The sequence below is a fragment of the Cyprinus carpio genome, chromosome A10 (assembly GCF_018340385.1).
Source record: "Cyprinus carpio isolate SPL01 chromosome A10, ASM1834038v1, whole genome shotgun sequence".
NCBI classification, from domain to species: domain Eukaryota; kingdom Metazoa; phylum Chordata; class Actinopteri; order Cypriniformes; family Cyprinidae; genus Cyprinus; species Cyprinus carpio.
Window position 1 is genome coordinate 2964204 of NC_056581.1, and position 19026 is coordinate 2983229.

The 19026-nt window shown below is 39.9% G+C and overlaps 1 protein-coding gene across 1 annotated transcript in view; it reads left to right on the forward strand.

Moving 5' to 3' along the window:
- The window catches only part of LOC109088674 (protein PRRC1-like), a 19689-nt gene extending 3238 nt beyond the window's left edge, over positions 1-16451 (forward strand). The window contains exons 3-9 of the mRNA XM_042764545.1: positions 2797-3180; positions 3758-3879; positions 6268-6370; positions 10442-10605; positions 10734-10837; positions 11778-11880; positions 15248-16451. Of these exons, the coding sequence (XP_042620479.1) occupies positions 2797-3180; positions 3758-3879; positions 6268-6370; positions 10442-10605; positions 10734-10837; positions 11778-11880; positions 15248-15457 (1190 nt within the window). The 3' untranslated portion in view covers positions 15458-16451. The remainder of the gene's footprint in view (positions 1-2796; positions 3181-3757; positions 3880-6267; positions 6371-10441; positions 10606-10733; positions 10838-11777; positions 11881-15247) is intronic.
- Positions 16452-19026: the final 2575 nt, after the last annotated feature.

Genomic DNA, 19026 nt, shown 5'->3' on the forward strand with positions numbered 1-19026 from the left:
TGAATCAAAACATCGTCATGCGCTGGCGAACGTAAAGTTAGCCTACTGTTACCGGAAGATTACGAAATCAATTCAAAGTTGAATGGTTAACGTTAGTGTCATGAACACACCGCTGTCAATTTTGAGAAGAACCACCTTCAAACAAGTTAAAAGCAAGCATTTAAGGGGCCTGCTAAAAAGGAAGCTATGTTTGCGTTAGAATAACGTAACAGTTGTTGTTTTTTCGAGGCACGCTGTACATAACTTCTAGTCATTGACTACACGCGTCCCCCTGCCACAGTTACGCGGTCATTCTGTGGGAAACACTGCAGATATATTTAGAATAAGTTAAACGCTAACGTTATAGTTTGACCTCTTATTAACGTTCGCGCTCTTCCACTGATAAAGATGGTATTAGCTTTGTGGCTAATCTAATATAGCAATGCATTAGCGGCTGTAAGTGACGTTACAGAATATTTAGAAGTGATAATGATAGGACCGTTAGCTAGAACTACCACACTGTTTTTATATACAGTGTATGAACTAAATCTACAATCATTTCACATGACGAACAACAGACTCACCGTCAAAAGAGTACATCTCAGTGGCTCGGCTGATAGCTTTCTTCTGTAGTGGATTTCTGGCGCTGTTGTCAACTGGGAAGCTGCAGAGCTCACTCTGGTGGGCAAACTATGCAACACTCATAACATGAGTGAAGCATGAGACTCTGTTTTTTTATGTTTTTTCATCGGCCGTTATAAACGCCGATGCCGATTTAAATGCAATTAGCTCATATCGGCCGATAATATCGGCCGGCCGATATATCGGTCGGGCTCTATTATTAATTGAGGTAGTTCTGGTGATGTTATTGATCTGAATGTAGCAACTGGGCACTGCACGTGTGTTAAAGCTAAAGTCACTTTTATAAGCCCTTATGAAAAATAACCATGGTTTTATTATAGTAAAACTGTAGTAACCCATGGTTTTTTGGCGTGTTAACTACCATTTGTATAACCACAGATTTACTACAAACACCACCCTTAAACTAAAAAAAATACATATCCAGTCTGCAGACTGGTTTTAGAGAGTTTTTTAACTATAGTAACCATGTTTTTTTGGTTTTATTTGTAGTAAAAACATGAATAATATTCATATCTTTATTTCCCCACAACAACAATCCCACAATCTTAAAAATCAGCCAACTCAATCTGAAGACACTGTGGTTAGGTTTCAAACATTAACTAAAAACAATCTGTTCCAGATTTCTCCCTATATACACGTCATACTCTGGGAAAGTCCTGCCCATTCGTGATGCTCTCAGTCCTATTAGCATATAGGGCTGTCAAAATGGCTGAAAAACTAAATTTGAATTTTGCAATTAAATATTATCAAAATTCTAATTATATTCTAATTTAAAATGCATCATTATAGTTAGGGTGAAGAAAAGCTTTTGGCTTCTCTCCTGAGGCCACAAGAGGGCGCATCGAGCAAAATATCACTAATGCATGTTTATTCAAAGCATTAGAAAACATGACTGTGAAAAAGTCATGTTATTTAAAATATTTATAAAATAAGGTTTATAAACCAATTATAATTAAGTTGCTTAAAGAACTATAAACAAAACAGCGTCATGTATGGATGCATAGTTTTAATGCAAAGGGCGGAAAGCCAATCACACAGAGTAAATTTTTCATTTAAACATGAGATGCAGTGGGATGGGGAAAAACCCAGCATAAAGTCTCGAGATATGTTTTTAAAAAGTTGAACTCGCCTTAATTTTGCATGGCTTTATAAACATGCGGCTCTGTTGGGCCTTAAAGCACTGGGATGATTTTGCATGAACTATTTCCCAGTACCATTTAAAGGGTTGCATTCACACCAAGAGTGTGTGCTATTACTTGATGTAAGCCAGTTGACAGCAACGTCATTTGTGCGCGGCGTTCAACAACGTTAACAAAGAAGAACAACGTTAACAACAGGAGGATGGAGCACACTGTGATAATGGCAGGTGAGGGTGTTTTTGAACGCGTCTGGCCAATACACGTCATATTTTGTTTTCTAGAAGAGCTTCTTGGCTCTCCGTAAGGCTAATGTTGCTAAAGCTACCATTGTCTCTGCCTGTTTTCACTAATGCTGCCTTCACGTGCTTCCAGAATGATCGTGAATGGGGATGTGGTGGTTACAAATTGCATATAAAAGCAATGTGAAGGAGACCGCTTGAATTAGTCGAGCTCATAATGTGATAGCACACGAAGGCAGTATGAGACCAGCTTTGCCGTTATTTTATCACGCCGTACTTCTCGTCTTTAATTCATAAACGCTCATTTACAGCACAGCACAATCAGATTGCATGAGATTGTCCCATTTTGTCGGAGCATGAGCTCTTGAAGCTCCGCCCTTTTCTGAAAAGGGAGGCGGGAGCACCAGCTCATGTTCATTTAAAGGAACAAACACAAAAACAGCGCATTTTGGCTCATACCCTAATAGTGCCAACTTCAACAAGCTGTAAAAAATGATCTGTGGGGTATTTTGAGCTAAAACTTCACATACACATTCTGGAGACATTAGAGACTCATTTTACATCTTGAGAAAAGGGGCATAATAGGTCCCCTTCAAAGTTAAAATTTAGACTTGACAGAAGACATGAACAGACTGTATGCTTGGGCTCCATTCACAAAAAATTGTGTATGCTGTCTACCCTGCCTGAGGCGTATCGTTGTGTAGTATTGTCTCCAGTGAAGGTCAATCGTGAAAGTGCTCAGTCACGTGTGTGCTGGTCCTGTATCAGTGGTTCACGTCTGCTCTTCTTGTGTTCAGGTGTCTCCGGTCCTCAGACTCTCCCCAGCTCCCCCGGCGGCTCTGCTTTTGCCCCGGGAGGGTTTTCCAGCCCTGTTCCTCCAGTGGCTTTGACCTCCACGCTGCCGCCCATCCAGTCATCTGCTCCTCCTCTCTCTCTCAGCTCGATGTCGTCTCCTCTGAGTCTGAGCGGCCCCTACGGTGGCCCCGGCGCTCCGTTCACCTCCCCTCCTGCCGGTCCCCCGCTCAGCGCCCCTCTGGGCCCCGTCCTCTCTGCCCCCCCGATGGGCCCGCCCACCACTGGCTTCTCTGTGAGCGCAGGATATGACATCACCCGTGGCCACGCTGGCCGCACCCCTCAGACGCCGCTCATGCCCAGTTTCTCCAGCGCCTCACCCATGCCAGGTCTGAAGCTCTCGGTCATCCTCAGCTAGAACTGCAGCCTTCTGTCATCCGCTCACCTAAACCACTAACAGATACTGACTTCTGAAGCCTTTCACATTCTTTGATAGAAATCAACTTTCACATTTAAAAATTGTTTTCCAAGGGCATTTTTACCTAATTAAAATCAAATTCTTACATCTAATCACATTCAATTAGAAGACACTGTTGCCAATCAAATTTATCCAGTATCAACAAGACCCATCTGTGTATTGCAGAAGTGCACAGAAACTACATCTGAGGTGGTATTTACATTTGAAACTAAAACCACAGTAGGTGTCAGCAAGTCCCAGTCATAATGAGTTTGTGAATCATTCATTCAAATGATTCATTCAAAATATGTGATTCGTTCAAGAGTGAAGCAAGTGACCCTTTTCAGAATTCAGTTGATTTGTTCAAAAACATGGATTCATTCAGTCACAAACCCTGATGTGGAGGTGGTTTTGGTGTGTTTCTTCACACATGTGGTCTCCTACAAGGGGATGCTGGGTCATCACTGTCAGCAGTATCGTATCATTCAGATGTGATTGTGTTTCTGTAGGAATTGTCACCAATCCCATGATGCAGCAGCCGGTGTCTGGAGGGTTAGACGTCAGCTCGCCCATCACAAAACCAAATGAATCCTACGACACCATATTTACTCTTGACTCCACCCCACCTAGTGTAAAATTCATTAACGACAAGATAAAAAAAAATACTTTAAATTACATTAACAAAATCTATGATGAAAAAAGTTCTTCAACAAAACTAAAAACCATAAAAAAAACGAGACGATTACAAGATGATAATAAGGTTCTGAAACAATAACTGAGACTAAATGAACATCCAGTATTGTTGACAAAAAAGACGAGACTAAAATGTAGTTAAAAGAACAAAAACTTTACCTTTTTTTTAAATATATTTTTGTTGAAAAAAGTGGAGCCAAAACATTTCAGACTGCTGTACAAGACTCTATTATGTGAGCAGTCATGTCTGTGGTTGCCAGATATCAAGAGCTCAAATCCCCCAATCAGAGCTTTTCTGTTAAATGGATACGTACTCTGCCTGGCTTTTTGCTTTATGCAGTCTGGCAACCACTCACACGCGCGCTGTCTGTGATCTGAAACACACACATACAGTACTTTAAAAGTAAGAGTTCAGCGTTTGAATGAAAGTGTCATTCAGCAGTCTGTGTTCATCTCGACTGGATTGTTTGCTGATTTAAGTGACGTGACATTCAGCCAAGTATGGTGACCCATACTCAGAATTCTTGCTCTGCATTTAACCCATCCAAAGTGCACACACACAGAGCAGTGAACACACACACACACTGTGAACACACACCCGGAGCAGTGGGCAGCCATTTTATGCTGCAGCGCCCGGGGAGCAGTTGGGGGTTCGATGCCTTGCTCAAGGGCACCTAAGTCATGGTATTGAAGATGGAGAGAGAACTGTACATGCACTCCCCCCACCCACAATTCCTGCCAGCCCGAGACTCGAACTCACAACCTTTCGATTGGGAAAAAGACTAACAAAAAATCAATCCACAACTACACTCATAAAAATTTAACGTTACTTATGCAACCTCTGTGGCAATGAGTGTTTTTTTATTTTTGCTGTTGTTTTAAAAGAGTAACATTAATGCGATTTGGAATTACTGTCAGGAATTTCTCTGTTATAATATTTGAGAGTAAGTTTTTGTTACACCAGTTTTCATAACGCAGACAGGGTGAGTGTGCATCTGAAGTCTTTGGTGTTTATTTAGCCTCTTAATTGATATCCTGTTATAAATCTGTACACTTACGTTAGATGAGTAAGGAATAATTGACGACGGCCGTTGAATTATTAGAAAAATAATGCCCACCCGAGGTGGTGATGCGGTGTGCATTATTTTTCTAATAATTCAGTGGCCCGGAGTCAATTATTCCTCTTATACTACGGTTACCACACCTCAAGACATCGATCAGATGATATATTTAAAGGGGATTGTTCAGTTTTTGTACTTCAATCAGTATTGTGAGTAGGATTATTTCTTCCGCATCTCATCCAACGCCTCTTTTGCTGGTTTCACAACGTCATCTTAAAGCTGGTAATGGAGGGTTGAGCCGCTGATAGCATTCTAATGCAGTTATTAACACAGATATAAAAAAAAAAAAAAAAAAAAAAAAAAAAGAGAAAAACACAGAGAGAGAAAAAAAAAAACACACACAGAGAGAGAGAGAGACACACAAAAACAGATAATACCCTCAACCGTGCTCTGCAGCAGAGTCTCTAAACAGCTGTTATTACCTTGCTAGTGTATTTACTTTCATGTGTATTTACTTTCGGAAAATCGTCTGTCATGTTGTTGTTTTTGTTAGTCATGTAATTTCCGTTATTACAGTTTTACTATGTGAAGTGATATGAACTGTAATGCGGTCAAGAGAGCTGCCTGGAACTACGTTCACGTGTGTTTCATGCATTCGAGTAGATATTCTGTTGATGTGTGCTTATTGGTGTAAGACAGGGTTCCTCAAATCTTATCTTGGAGGGCCAGTGCACTGCAGAGTTCAGCACCAACCCTGATCAAACTCCCCTAGCTGTGATTTTCTAATGATCCTGAAGACACTGATTAGCATGCTCAGGTGTGTTTGATAGGGTTATAGCTAAATTCTACAGGAAAGTGGATCTTGTGGGCCACACATTTGAGGATCCCTGGCGTAAGAGGAACTTCTGATAAATTTCCCAAATGACAACGATCATTGCAATTAAAATTGAGATTACATATATAATAAATATAGTAATTTTAATCAGTATACAGTAAGACGAAAATGTGTAAGTTTCCCCTGACTAAATCTAGACTAAAATTCTCAGACACTGAGTCGACTGAAACTTAACTAAAACCGGACAAGTTGACTAAATATGATAAAAACTTAAAAGTGATAAAAACTAAAAGTTACATTTGACACAAGACTAAGACTAAATTAAAGATAGCTGACAAAATGAACACTACTGGACACGTGTGCAGTGTAAGGCCGGGACGGTATGCTGTTGTACCGTGCACATCCTGATGCTCTTGTGTTGTGATCTCAGGGTGTAGCTGGGAACCACATGGTCAAGTCTGTCCTGGATAAAACCAAACACTCTGTGGAGTCCATGATAACCACACTGGACCCTGGGATGGCACCGTACATCAGTGAGTGCTGTGTGTGTGTGTGTGTGTGTGTGTGTGTGTGTGTGTGTGTGTCCAGCAGTATGGAACATTTAAATGCTTCCGTGAAAGTTTGTTTAAATTTAGTTTGTTTTAGTTCATTGCTGCATACGACTTCCAGTTTGATTTCTTTACACTTGTTTTATTTTACTTTTTTTTTTTTTACCCACAAACCTGTCCATCACAAAACCTGTCACATGACGATTCAAACAATATGAAAACAATATGAAAAGCCGCTCCATTTCCATGGTCCCATGATCTTTTTTTTGTTCACGGTGTGTCAAGTCAAGTCAAGTCATCTTTATTTATATAGCGCTTTAAACAAAACCGATTGCGTCAAAGCAACTGAACAACATTAATTAGGAAAACAGTGTGTCAATAATGCAAAATGACAATTAAAGCAGTTCATCATTGAATTCAGTGATGTCATCATTCAGCTCAGTTCAGTTTAACCCTCTGGAGTCTAAGGGTATTTTTGGGGCCTGGAGAAGTTTTGTCATGCCCTGACATTTGTGCTTTTTTCAGTTTCTTATAAATATCTAAATGGCTAAAGTCTAATCTCACTGTAATCAGCACAAACTAGGCTATAATAATATGTGAGCAGCATGTATGTACATGATTGTGTTTTTGAGAAAAAAAAATGTTATGCGTGGTTAGTGAAAAACTAAAAATGTTAAATCACTTGAAAAAGGCAATAAAACACATACAGAAAATTTGGTTCCCAGGAATTTTGAGAACTGGAGCTTGTAGCCTAGAATTTTTTTTTTCTAAATGATGTGAAAATCATCTTGTTTACTCACTTACAGAAAACAATATATTGATTTAAATTTTCTAAGACAGTTTTTGTTTGGTAAAAGTCATATGCGAGTAGGCGTCAACTATCATGAATTCACACCTGAGAAGACAAAGGCCTGCATAATGAGCTGCATAATGAGCCATTCAGTCAGCTGTGTCACTGAGAGGGATGAGTTACAAGAAAGAATGTGAGGACAAAATAAATCTATATAATTTTATGTTTGTAGTTTTATTTAGAATACATTTAATTATCCCACAACATAATTTAATATTCACTTGTGAGTGCAGTTAAACAGTTTATTAGGAAAAATCAAAGCTGACTTTCAAACTGATTTTTTTTGCATCATTACTCCAGTCACACAGTCCTTCAGAAATCCTTTTAACAATCTTATTTTCTACAAAAAAACATTTATTGTTATTATTATAATCATCATCATCATTATTATTATTATCATTATTATTATTATTATTATTAATGTTGAAAAGAGCTGAGAATATTTTTTTTTAGGTTTTTTAGGGGGGATAAATTTGAAAGAACAGCAATGATTGTTACATTTGTTACAGTTACATTTATTGTTACATTTATATTATTTACATCAAGCTTTTGAATGGTATAGTGGTGTATATTGTTATTGAAACTTCATAATATTTCACTTGATTATACATTTAGTCAGGAATTATAGTTTGGAAAAAGTCTTTGGAAAAAGTCTAACTAGTAAAATGTTTACACGTTATGTGAAAACTAGTACAAGTATATAAAATAAATAAAAAGAGACTTACTCATGTTTATGAACTCTGCTGAATAAAGTGCTTCATTCTTTTTTCTGAGGAAATCCAAATCTCAAATCCTCAACCACATCACATATTTTTGGGGTGAATTATGTCTTATTCCTCTCATCGCGAAGCAAACAGTAAAATAAAAAAAACTTGAAGAACAGTCTCGCTGCGTTGTCTTCTGTTGTGTGGGCGTATTCAAAAGCCGCGCGCTTCAGTGAAACATTTGAATCTCAAAAGCGCGCTCGGCGCGCGGGGGCGTGGTCGCATTACAAGATAATGAAGGGAGACGTGAAAAAACGGACATCGCGTTGTTTTCATATGGATTACTTTATCACAGAATATTTGTTTTCAGCAGCACTTGTTTAGTTTAAAAGTAGACATGTCAGGCTTTCTATAGATATCTCTCTCATGTCTCTTCGTTGAGTATTCACTGAGTTACAGTTCATTTAAATGACGCATTTGTATCTGAAGATCAGCGCAGACAAAGGCTGCAGACAGCACTCCTTGTTTGTTATCTTTATTTTATAAGTGCACAAAGTTTTGTTGTTATTATGTCTGTATACAAAAAAAGTAGACCCTTTACAGATTCGATTGATGTATTGCACTTATCTGTACGATCAAAACTGAATGTGTAATTTAAGTTCTTTTCGGGGTTATCAGGAGAAAATACCCCAAAACGCGTATACGCGTTAATCGACTCCAGAGGGTTAAATAGTATCTGTGCAATAATTTGCAATCAAGTCAATGATATCGCTGTAAATGAAGTGTCCCCAAACTAAGCAAGCCAGAGGCGACAGCGGCAAGGAACCAAAACGCCATCAGTGAGAGAATGGAGAAAAAACCTTGGGAGAAACCAGGCTCAGTCGGGGGCCAGTTCTCCTCTGACCAGACGAAACCAGCAGTTCAATTCCAGGCTGCAGCAAAGTCAGATTGTGCAGAAGAATCATCTGTTTCCTGTGTTCTTGTCCCGGTGGTCGTCTGAGACAAGGTCTTTACAGGGGATCTGTCTCTGGGACTCTAGTCCTGGTCTCCGCTGTCTTTCAGGGCTGTAGAGGTCCTCTCTAGGTGCTGATCCACCATCTGGGCTGGATACATACTGGATCCGGGTGAATGCAGTGACCCTCTGACTTGGATACAGACTGGATCTGGTGGCTACGGTGTCCTCGGAATAAGAGAGAAACAGACTAATATTAGCGTAGATGCCATTCTTCTAACGATGTAGCAAGTACATCGGGTGTTATGGGAAGTGTTCCCGGTTCCGGTTTACCTAATTAATGCAGCCTAAATAATCCTTTAACGGATTTAGATATTGTTAAATAACACATAATTCATTCTTAAGCCAGGTTAAAGAGATGGGTCTTTAATCTAGATTTAAACTGCAAGAGTGTGTCTGCCTCCCGAACAATGTTAGGTAGGTTATTCCAGAGTTTGGGTGCTAAATAGGAGAAGGATCTGCCACCAGCAGTTGACTTTGATATTCTAGGTATTATCAAATTTCCAGAGTTTTGAGAACACAGCGGACGTGGAGGACTATAATGTAACAAGAGCTCGTTCAAATACTGAGGTGCTAAACCATTCAGGGCTTTATAAGTAATAAGCAAGATTTTAAAATCTATACCATGTTTGATAGGGAGCCAGTGCAGTGTTGACAGGACCGGGCTAATATGATCATACTTCCTGGTTCTAGTAAGAACTCTAGCTGCTGCATTTTGGACTAACTGGAGTTTGTTTACTAAGCGTGCAGAACAACCACCCGATAGAGCATTACAATAATCTAACCTTGAGGTCATAAACGCAAGGATTAACATTTCTGCATTTGACATTGAGAGCATAGGCCGTAATTTAGATATATTTTTGAGATAGAAAAATGCAGTTTTACAAATGCTAGAAACGTGGCTTTCTAAGGAAAGATTGCTATCAAATAGCACACCTAGGTTCCTAACTGATGACGAAGAATTGACAGATCAGCCATCAAGGCTTAGACAGAGTTCTAGGTCATTACATGCAGAGCTTTTAGGTCCTATAATTAACACCTCTGTTTTTTCAGAATTTAGCAGTAAGAAATTACTCATTATCCAGTTTTTTATATCGACTATGCATTCCGTTAGTTTTTCAAATTGGTATGTTTTGCCGGGCTGCGAAGAAATATAGAGCTGAGTATCATCAGCATAACAGTGAAAGCTAACACCGTGTTTCCTGATGATATCTCTCAAGGGTAACATGTAAAGTGTGGAGAGTAACGGCCCTAGTACTGAGCCTTGTGTGTGTGTTTTCACGGTGTGTGTGTGTGTTCACGGTGTGTGTGTGTGTTCACTGCTCCGGGTGTGTGTTCACGGTGTGTGTGGATGTATGTCACGTCACACTATGCTGTGGCTTGATCTGTAATCGTACTGTACCGAACCTTTACTCTGTGTGCTCAGAACCACTCGGCCTGATGGGAAGGCAGTTCATGTGATGTCTGTCATTAAATGTTCTCTGTGTCAGAGTCTGGAGGAGATGTGGACATCGTTGTGACGTCAGATAAGGAGGTGAAGGTGGCAGCGGTGCGGGACGCGTTTCAGGAGGTGTTTGGTTTGGCCATGGTGACAGGAGAGGCCGGTCAGTCCAACATCGCCCCGCAGCCGCTGGGATACGCCGCAGGGGTCAAGGTGAGCACACCTCTGCTTCATGACAAGAAACCAGTTCACAGCTCTGTGATAGTACAGGAAACACTGAATCATGTGACTGCAAACCACATGAATCCATCTGAAGTGTGTGTGTGTGTGTGTGTGTGTAGGGAGCTCAGGAGCGCATCGACAGTCTGCGTCGTTCTGCCGTCATTCATGAGAAGCAGCCCGTGGTCTCGGTGGAAAACTTCCTCGCAGAACTCTTCCCAGACAAGTAAGAACGCTTCACACACAGCTCTAAAGCGTCTCTGTAGAAGCCCCATCCATCCGACTGGATCTGAATCTGAGTCAGAACTTTTGCATTAATGGACAATATTTGATGTTTACCTTTGTAAGGGCAGGTTTTATTATTTTCTTTTATGTCTTTTATGTCATATACTTGTAATAGTAATTACTTCAGTTAATCAGAATACTCCAGACTGAGGCGAGACGTCACAATACGAGGCGCTCGCTGACTGAACTCCACAAGTCTGCACTGAATACTTCAGTCGATCAGAATACTATATACTGTTACCAGTGAAATGATATTATCGTCAGCAAAAGCCATCTTAAACTGCAGAGGACAGTTGTTTTTTACTCTGTCTGATTAATGCTGCTTAAAGGTGGCATACAGTAAATAGCCTACAAAAACTACATATATATAATATGACATATATGACAAATATCATTGTCTATTATTGCTCTTGATACTGTAATAAGTGATTGATGTTAATTGAACACAATAGTGTTTGAGGAGATGACTAACAAACCAAACAGACAAAGTTAAGAATCATTTATCAGTTAGCTGATTGCTTTTTACTCTTTAGATCTCATTAGACTTCATATTGGTTATCTTAGTAGCATGAAAAACAGAATAGGTATTCAAACTGGGATTAACTTATATAAGAAAGTGAGTGAAGACCGAAGCAGTCTGTGACTTCAGTCACTATCACAGTTATCATGACTGAAGCCATCTGCACTGCACAGTTAATCTCACATCACATCTGCACCTTGTTGTTCATAATGAGAGAATTTGCAGGAGTGTGGGATTCAGTCAGTGGTGCTTCGTTTCCTAATGAAGCGGATGTTTCTGGAAGAGCTTCATGTTGAGAGAACGTGTATCATGTCATAAACTGATAAAAACTGAGCGTCCATGTGCACTCTCTCTCCGTCAGGTGGTTTGACATGGGCTGTCTGATCTTGGACGATCCAGGAAACGGGATTCACATTGAGATGTTCACTCAGGCTACACCTGTGGCCCTGGAGCATGTGCAGCAGGTAACACCACATTCTTCTGAGCAGCTGTTCAGAGTGATGCCCATCACAGGTGACTGAGGCCGTTTTCACACCTGGCTTATTTGGAGTGTTTGAGCATCAGAATACTCAATCTGAGCTCGCCTGATCAAGGTGGTCTTGGCCGATTGATAGCGAGCTCTGGAGCAGTTTGCTCGAGGTGAGAAGTCAGCAGCATGGTCATTAGCGAGTTCTTTTGAGGTTCCCATGTTGCTGCTTTCCAGTAGAGATTTAAGAAGAAGCACTACTAGCAATCAGCTACCTTAAATATCTTTGTTTATGGTTGGTTGCACCTGTGTTTGCAGTGTAAGGTTCATTGAGTCAATCAAATTAATTCTGTGTTGCAATCAGTCAGCAAAAGGTATTCAAACCAACAAAGGGTGCCCAAACTTTTGCACAGTCTGTTTTTCACATTCTATTTTTATCTCAGTACTGCTACACCAATATTTTTTGTAAAAATAACATCACATTATCCAGCTTTTTTTTATTAAGACAGAGCAAATTATAATGCAGCCCCAGAGGGGTGCCCAAACTTTTGCATAAACAGGGCTTAAAGTTCTCCGGCACCGTGCTGGATCTCCGGCGTGCAGCATTTAGCTGTGGGGAAAAAATATCACTGTTGATATAACTTTCGAGTTCATGAGTTGGCCTACCAATGGTATGAGAGGAGCACAGCATTCACTCTCAACCAAACTAACATTACTAGCCAATCAGAATGTTTTGTGTCACATACATGGTTATATGGAGAGCATATGACCAGAAGTGAAATGTAAGTCGGGTCCGCTCCATGGACAGTGCAATTATTAAAGAATACAAACACAAGAAAGTTATATATAAATATGGTATGGAAAAAGTAAGATAAAAAAAAAAGAATAAAATAAAATGCTTATAAAATAAAATAAAATTAAATGTGCAGGACAGCATACTGTAGATTTAATATCAAGATTAGCAGGAATGTACAAGAGAAGAATGTGCAAACAGGTCGTACGGGGTATTTACATAGCACCAATAGAGGTAGTAAAACAAAATAAAATAAAAAAAAATAATTATAGAAATTGCTGTGTGCTAGTGACAATGTCAGTATATTAAGTATCTTATTGATAATTAAGTGAAGTCATGTAGAAGTTAAGAGACTGAGTTTGAGTTTAGGAGCCTCATGGCCTGGGGGAAGAAGCTCCTCCTAAGTCTCTCAGTTTTTGCCATCAGGCTACGGAAGCGCTTACCAGATCGCAGTAAAATGAAAAGACATTTACCAGGGTGGTTAGAGACCTTAATGATTTTAACAGCTCTGCTTTTGCAGTGTTTGAGGTAGATGTCCTGCAGAGAGGGGAGAGCAGACCCTGAGATGCACTCAGCTAAGCACACAACTCTCTGCAGGGCTTTGCAGTCATGACTGCAGCTGTTCACATACCACACTGAGATACACTGAGTCAATTCACTTTCTGTGGCCCCTGAATAGAAAGTTTTCAGGATTGCAGGTAAAACCCTGAATTACCTCAGCTGTCGCTGATGGTACAGTCTTTGCCTGGCTTTATTAACCTGAGTTTGAATGTGGGTAGTCCAAGTCAGGTCCTCGGAGATGTTTACACCGAGGTACTTGAAGCTGCTCACCCTCTCCACAGGGGTCCCGCTGATCATTAGAGGAGTATAGGGCCCCTGCTGTCTCTTCCTGAAGTCCACAATCAGCTCTTTAGTTTTACTCACATTCAGAGAGAGACAATTGTCCTGGCACCATGATGTGAGTTTCTCTACCTCATCCAAGTATGCGGTCTCATTATTGTTGGAAATGAGGCCCAGAACCACAGTATCATCAGCAAATTTGATAATAGATGTGGAGCTGTGGGAAGACACGCAGTCATGTGTGTAGAGAGAGTAGAGCAGGGGAGTCAGGACACAGCCCTGTGGAGCTCCTACGTTCAGGGTGATGGAGTTGGAGGTGAACTGGCCTACTTTCACCACTTGAGGTCTACTAGTGAGGAAATCAAGAATCCAGTGCAGAGTGAAGAATTCAGGCCGAGATCCATGAGTTTAGAAGCTAGCGTGATGGGGACTATAGTACTGAAAGCTGAGCTATAGTCGATGAATATCAGCACAGGACCTCAGAACACGGCCAGAAATCACATCAGGACCTGCTGCTTTCCTGACGTTCACTCGTTGTAGAGCCCTCTGAACCTCAAAGATGTCCTTCTAACACATATTTATATAGGAAAACTAATTAAAAAGCAGCTGAGCTTTGTAAACAGCTCAGAGTATTCATGTCATCTCCATAAGAACGATATGATTGGCAGAACAAATTTACCGGGATTTTTGAAAAGGTCCTGTTCACACATGATCTCTTAACAGTAATTTACCAGTGAAGACTGTGTGTGTGAAAGGGGCTAAACTCTCTCTCTGTATATGTGGTGAGTTTGAATTGGTTAACGTTTGTCTGGGAAAACTGTGTGTATTATCTCACTGGATTTGTTACGTAAATCATTTATAAACATTTGTCAACACGGTTATGTTCATATTATGTATGGTCATATTACATTATGTATTTTAACAGTGTTGTTCAATACAATCATGTAATTTCTTGGCTTTGATATTTTATTTGAGCCAATTATTATTGCTTCATCATTAGTTTATATATAAATAGTTATACTAAAGCCTGGTTTTCACTTAGGTCTGTTTGTGTTACAAAAAAATATCAGATTACTCAATTGTCAAAATAATCAGTAGATTACTTGATTACCAAAATAATCATTAGTTACAGCCCTAGATTAGTTAAAATATTTCAAAATACAATGGCATTGTTTTACTTTTTGAAGTTAAAAGACAAATATTTTGTCATTGAAAATTTCTTAAAAATAGTATTAAAATATAGTCTTGTTCTAGTGAGCCAGGTATCTGTATTTAGTCTCATCTCGTGGGTTAAGTGAATTGTCACACCCCTGGTGTTGATAAGCGGTGACATAGCTCATAATTTTCCAAGTGTATGATACAGCTTTCATTCTTCAGGTCAACCATATATACATGAAAAAAAAATCAGTTTGAATAAATAAAAGCAATAACTTTGCCAAAGTATCCTTTTAAATGTTAAAGATAGGACCCCACCACCCCTGGAAAAAATTCAGGCTCAGGATTTAAATTTTTTTTTTTGCTTTAACCCCTGCATAAAGCTGTATGTGTGTGTGTGTGTATGTTCTTCTTTTTTTTTTTTAATACATGTGCATGTAACGACTACAGATAAAGCCACAATAAGCACACAGATAACTTGTCAGTCTAAACAGCCTGAACTCACATTAAAGTGATATATGTTTAGTGCTGTCATACTAGCATGCTGGTTTGTCATGTCTGCACTGTTCTCCCGCAGGCGCAGGCGCTGACTCCTCCAGACTATAACCTGCGCTGGTCCGGTCTGCTGGTGACGGTCGGGGAGGTTCTGGAGAGAAATGTGCCCAATGTCAGCCGCACAGACTGGCACCAGGCCTTCACTGGCATGTCCCGCCGGCAGATGATCTACTCCGCCGCCAAGGCTCTGGCTGGCATGTACAAGCAGCGCTTGCCCCCCAGGACAGTGTGAGCGTCTTACACCGTCACGTTACACGGACCACAGCTTCCCAGAATCACACAGGAATCCACATTTCATCCTCAGATGTCCTGTGTTTTTCAGTAACGTCCCATAACAACACCGAGCCCACTCTAAACGCCAAAACAAAGAAAAGTCAGACCAGTTTCTGCATCAGGTCTGAATTAAACCAGTTTCAGGGCAGAATAACTAATATCTAACTTTTAAATTATTGATTGAGATGAAAATTGTGCCCTTGATGTTATCTTTGAGTTTGATTGATACTGTACATCCCAGTCTTTATGATGGGAATGAAAGCATCTGAAGTCCTTCAGCAGGACCGTCTCTGCACAACTCTTTACAGTGATCAGATCTCACCAAGGAAAAGATGATTCTCAGATTTATAATGCTTGTGATCACATTTACAATCAAATACTTTGACTTGCAGGTTTTTAAGTTGAATCATTGAAATTAATATCAATATTGTCAATATGTGTAATTTTGATGTTACGGTTTTGGTTCTAATTTTATAGTGTTTTCTTTTCAGCCTAATCATCAAACATTGTTATAATAGTGTGATTGTCTGCATGTCTGTTTCTTTCACAACTCAGTCCATGTTAGTCAGCGTTTACTGTGGTCAGATAATCAATCACCAGCTCTGCTGCATATACTGTATAAACAGACCCGTTACTGTATATGTGTTTACATACCACAGTCTTACATCAGTATTGTGTGAAATACAGCAGGGGGCGTTAGTGATGATGTGCGGTTCAGAGTGAGACAGGACACGCCGCCTGAGCATGACCTCTGAGTGACCGCTGATGTGTAGCACATCAAAACTGTGCTGTGTGTTTGCTCTCGTGGACAGAAAGAGTTGATTAAAAGTCTAGAACTGCCTGTCTTTATATGTTTGTAATATTTCTCCAAAACAACTGTGGATGATTTCATTCCATAGCGTTTTACAAATGTGCCTTCAACCAGCAGATGAGTAAAATCTTTTTGTAAAGCATCATGTTCTTCTGTTTTTAATGAGTGCCTATAGGAAATATACAGGTCCTTCTCAAAAAATTAGCATATTGTGATAAAAGTTCATTATTTTCCATAATGTAATGATAAAAATTAAACTTTCATATATTTTAGATTCATTGCACACCAACTGAAATATTTCAGGTCTTTTATTGTTTTAATACTGATGATTTTGGCATACAGCTCATGAAAACCCAAATTCCTATCTCTAAAAATTAGCATATTTCATCCGACCAATAAAAGAAAAGTGTTTTTTTATACAAAAAAAGTCAACCTTCAAATAATTATGTTCAGTTATGCACTCAATACTTGGTCGGGAATCCTTTTGCAGAAATGACTGCTTCAATGCGGCGTGGCATGGAGGCAATCAGCCTGTGGCACTGCTGAGGTGTTATGGAGGCCCAGGATGCTTCGATAGCGGCCTTAAGCTCATCCAGAGTGTTGGGTCTTGCGTCTCTCAACTTTCTCTTCACAATATCCCACAGATTCTCTATGGGCTTCAGGTCAGGAGAGTTGGCAGGCCAATTGAGCACAGTAATACCATGGTCAGTAAACCATTTACCAGTGGTTTTGGCACTGTGAGCAGGTGCCAGGTCGTGCTGAAAAACGAAATCTTCATCTCCATAAAGCTTTTCAGCAGATGGAAGCATGAAGTGCTCCAAAATCTCCTGATAGCTAGCTGCATTGACCCTGCCCTTGATAAAACACAGTGGACCAACACCAGCAGCTGACATGGCACCCCAGACCATCACTGACTGTGGGTACTTGACACTGGACTTCAGGCAGTTTGGCATTTCCTTCTCCCCAGTCTTCCTCCAGACTCTGGCACCTTGATTTCCGAATGACATGCAAAATTTGCTTTCATCCGAAAAAAGTACTTTGGACCACTGAGCAACAGTCCAGTGCTGCTTCTCTGTAGCCCAGGTCAGGCGCTTCTGCCGCTGTTTCTGGTTCAAAAGCACACGCCTGTGCACGGTGGCTCTGGATGTTTCTACTCCAGACTCAGTCCACTGCTTCCGCAGGTCCCCCAAGGTCTGGAATCGGTCCTTCTCCACAATCTTCCTCAGGGTCCGGTCACCTCTTCTCGTTGTGCAGCATTTTTCTGCCACACTTTTTCCTTCCCACAGACTTCCCACTGAGGTCCCTTGATACAGCACTCTGGGAACAGCCTATTCGTTCAGAAATGTCTTTCTGTGTCTTACCCTCTCGCTTGAGGGTGTCAATGATGGCCTTCTGGACAGCAGTCAGGTCGGCAGTCTTACCCATGATTGCGGTTTTGAGTAATGAACCAGGCTGGGAGTTTTTAAAAGCCTCAGGAATCTTTTGCAGGTGTTTAGAGTTAATTAGTTGATTCAGATGAATAGGTTAATAGCTCGTTTAGAGAACCTTTTCATGATATGCTAATTTTTTGAGATGAGCTGTATGCCAAAATCATCAGTATTAAAACAATAAAAGACCTGAAATATTTCAGTTGGTGTGCAATGAATCTAAAATATATGAAAGTTTAATTTTTATCATTACATTATGGAAAATAATGAACTTTTATCACAATATGCTAATTTTTTGAGAAGGACCTGTAATCAGTCAAGTTCACTTTTTACTTTTGCTAAATCAAATCTAAAGCATTTTTAAATGGAATTTAGTTTCCAAAGTATTTTTATTGTAGATGTAATATATTGAAGGTGAGGTGTGTAATTGCTTATATTGTAAAAGCACTCTCCCTGTTTAATATGCAGAGACCATTATAAATGAGTGGTCTGTGGGTTGATTCCCCCACAAGCTCTGTGTTTGAGTGCTCTGTGCTGTGAGTTTGGGGTGGAATGGATGGCAGATCAATGGAAGATGCAGTTTAGGAACCTGAGGATAAGATGCTCTTTTGTTTTGATAAAGCTGTAGAGAATGACTTCTCACTATCTTGGAGCAGCCAGGAAGCATATGTTACTGTATTCTTGCTTTCTTACATCTCCTGTGTTAATACAGCTCCTAAGCTGATGTTACTGGCATCTGTTTGCACTCTGAAGGGCTGACTGAAATCCGGAGGTCTAAGTATCGCAGGGTTTCCTTTAGATGCTCAAATGAATGACACTCCTGAGACCATACCCACAAGGCATCCTTTTTAGGGCAAGAAGAGGTGCTGCGTGACCAGAAAAGTTCACTACGAAGCAACGACACCAAGCCAAGGAACGGCTGGACTTAGAACAGTGTTTCTCAACTGGTGGGTCGTGGAGTGTACAATCAAAGAAACAACATCAACAACAAAAAACATAATTCTTTTTTTTTTTTTATTAAATAAAGGTTTATTCTGTTACAAAACATAAAACATAAGACAAATTATATATACAACCAATTCAATACAAACAAAGGAGGTAACCGAAAGGTGTAGGCTGAAGCCGAGACTTGTTTCGCCTACCCTATTTACAGAACAAAAACAACATCTACCCATCAGAAATTAGACATAAACAGTATACATGTATAAGCATCTATATACATACAGTATATACAATTTTTTCTTACAATTTCTTACATTTTTTTTTTTATTTTTATTTATCCCTATATTT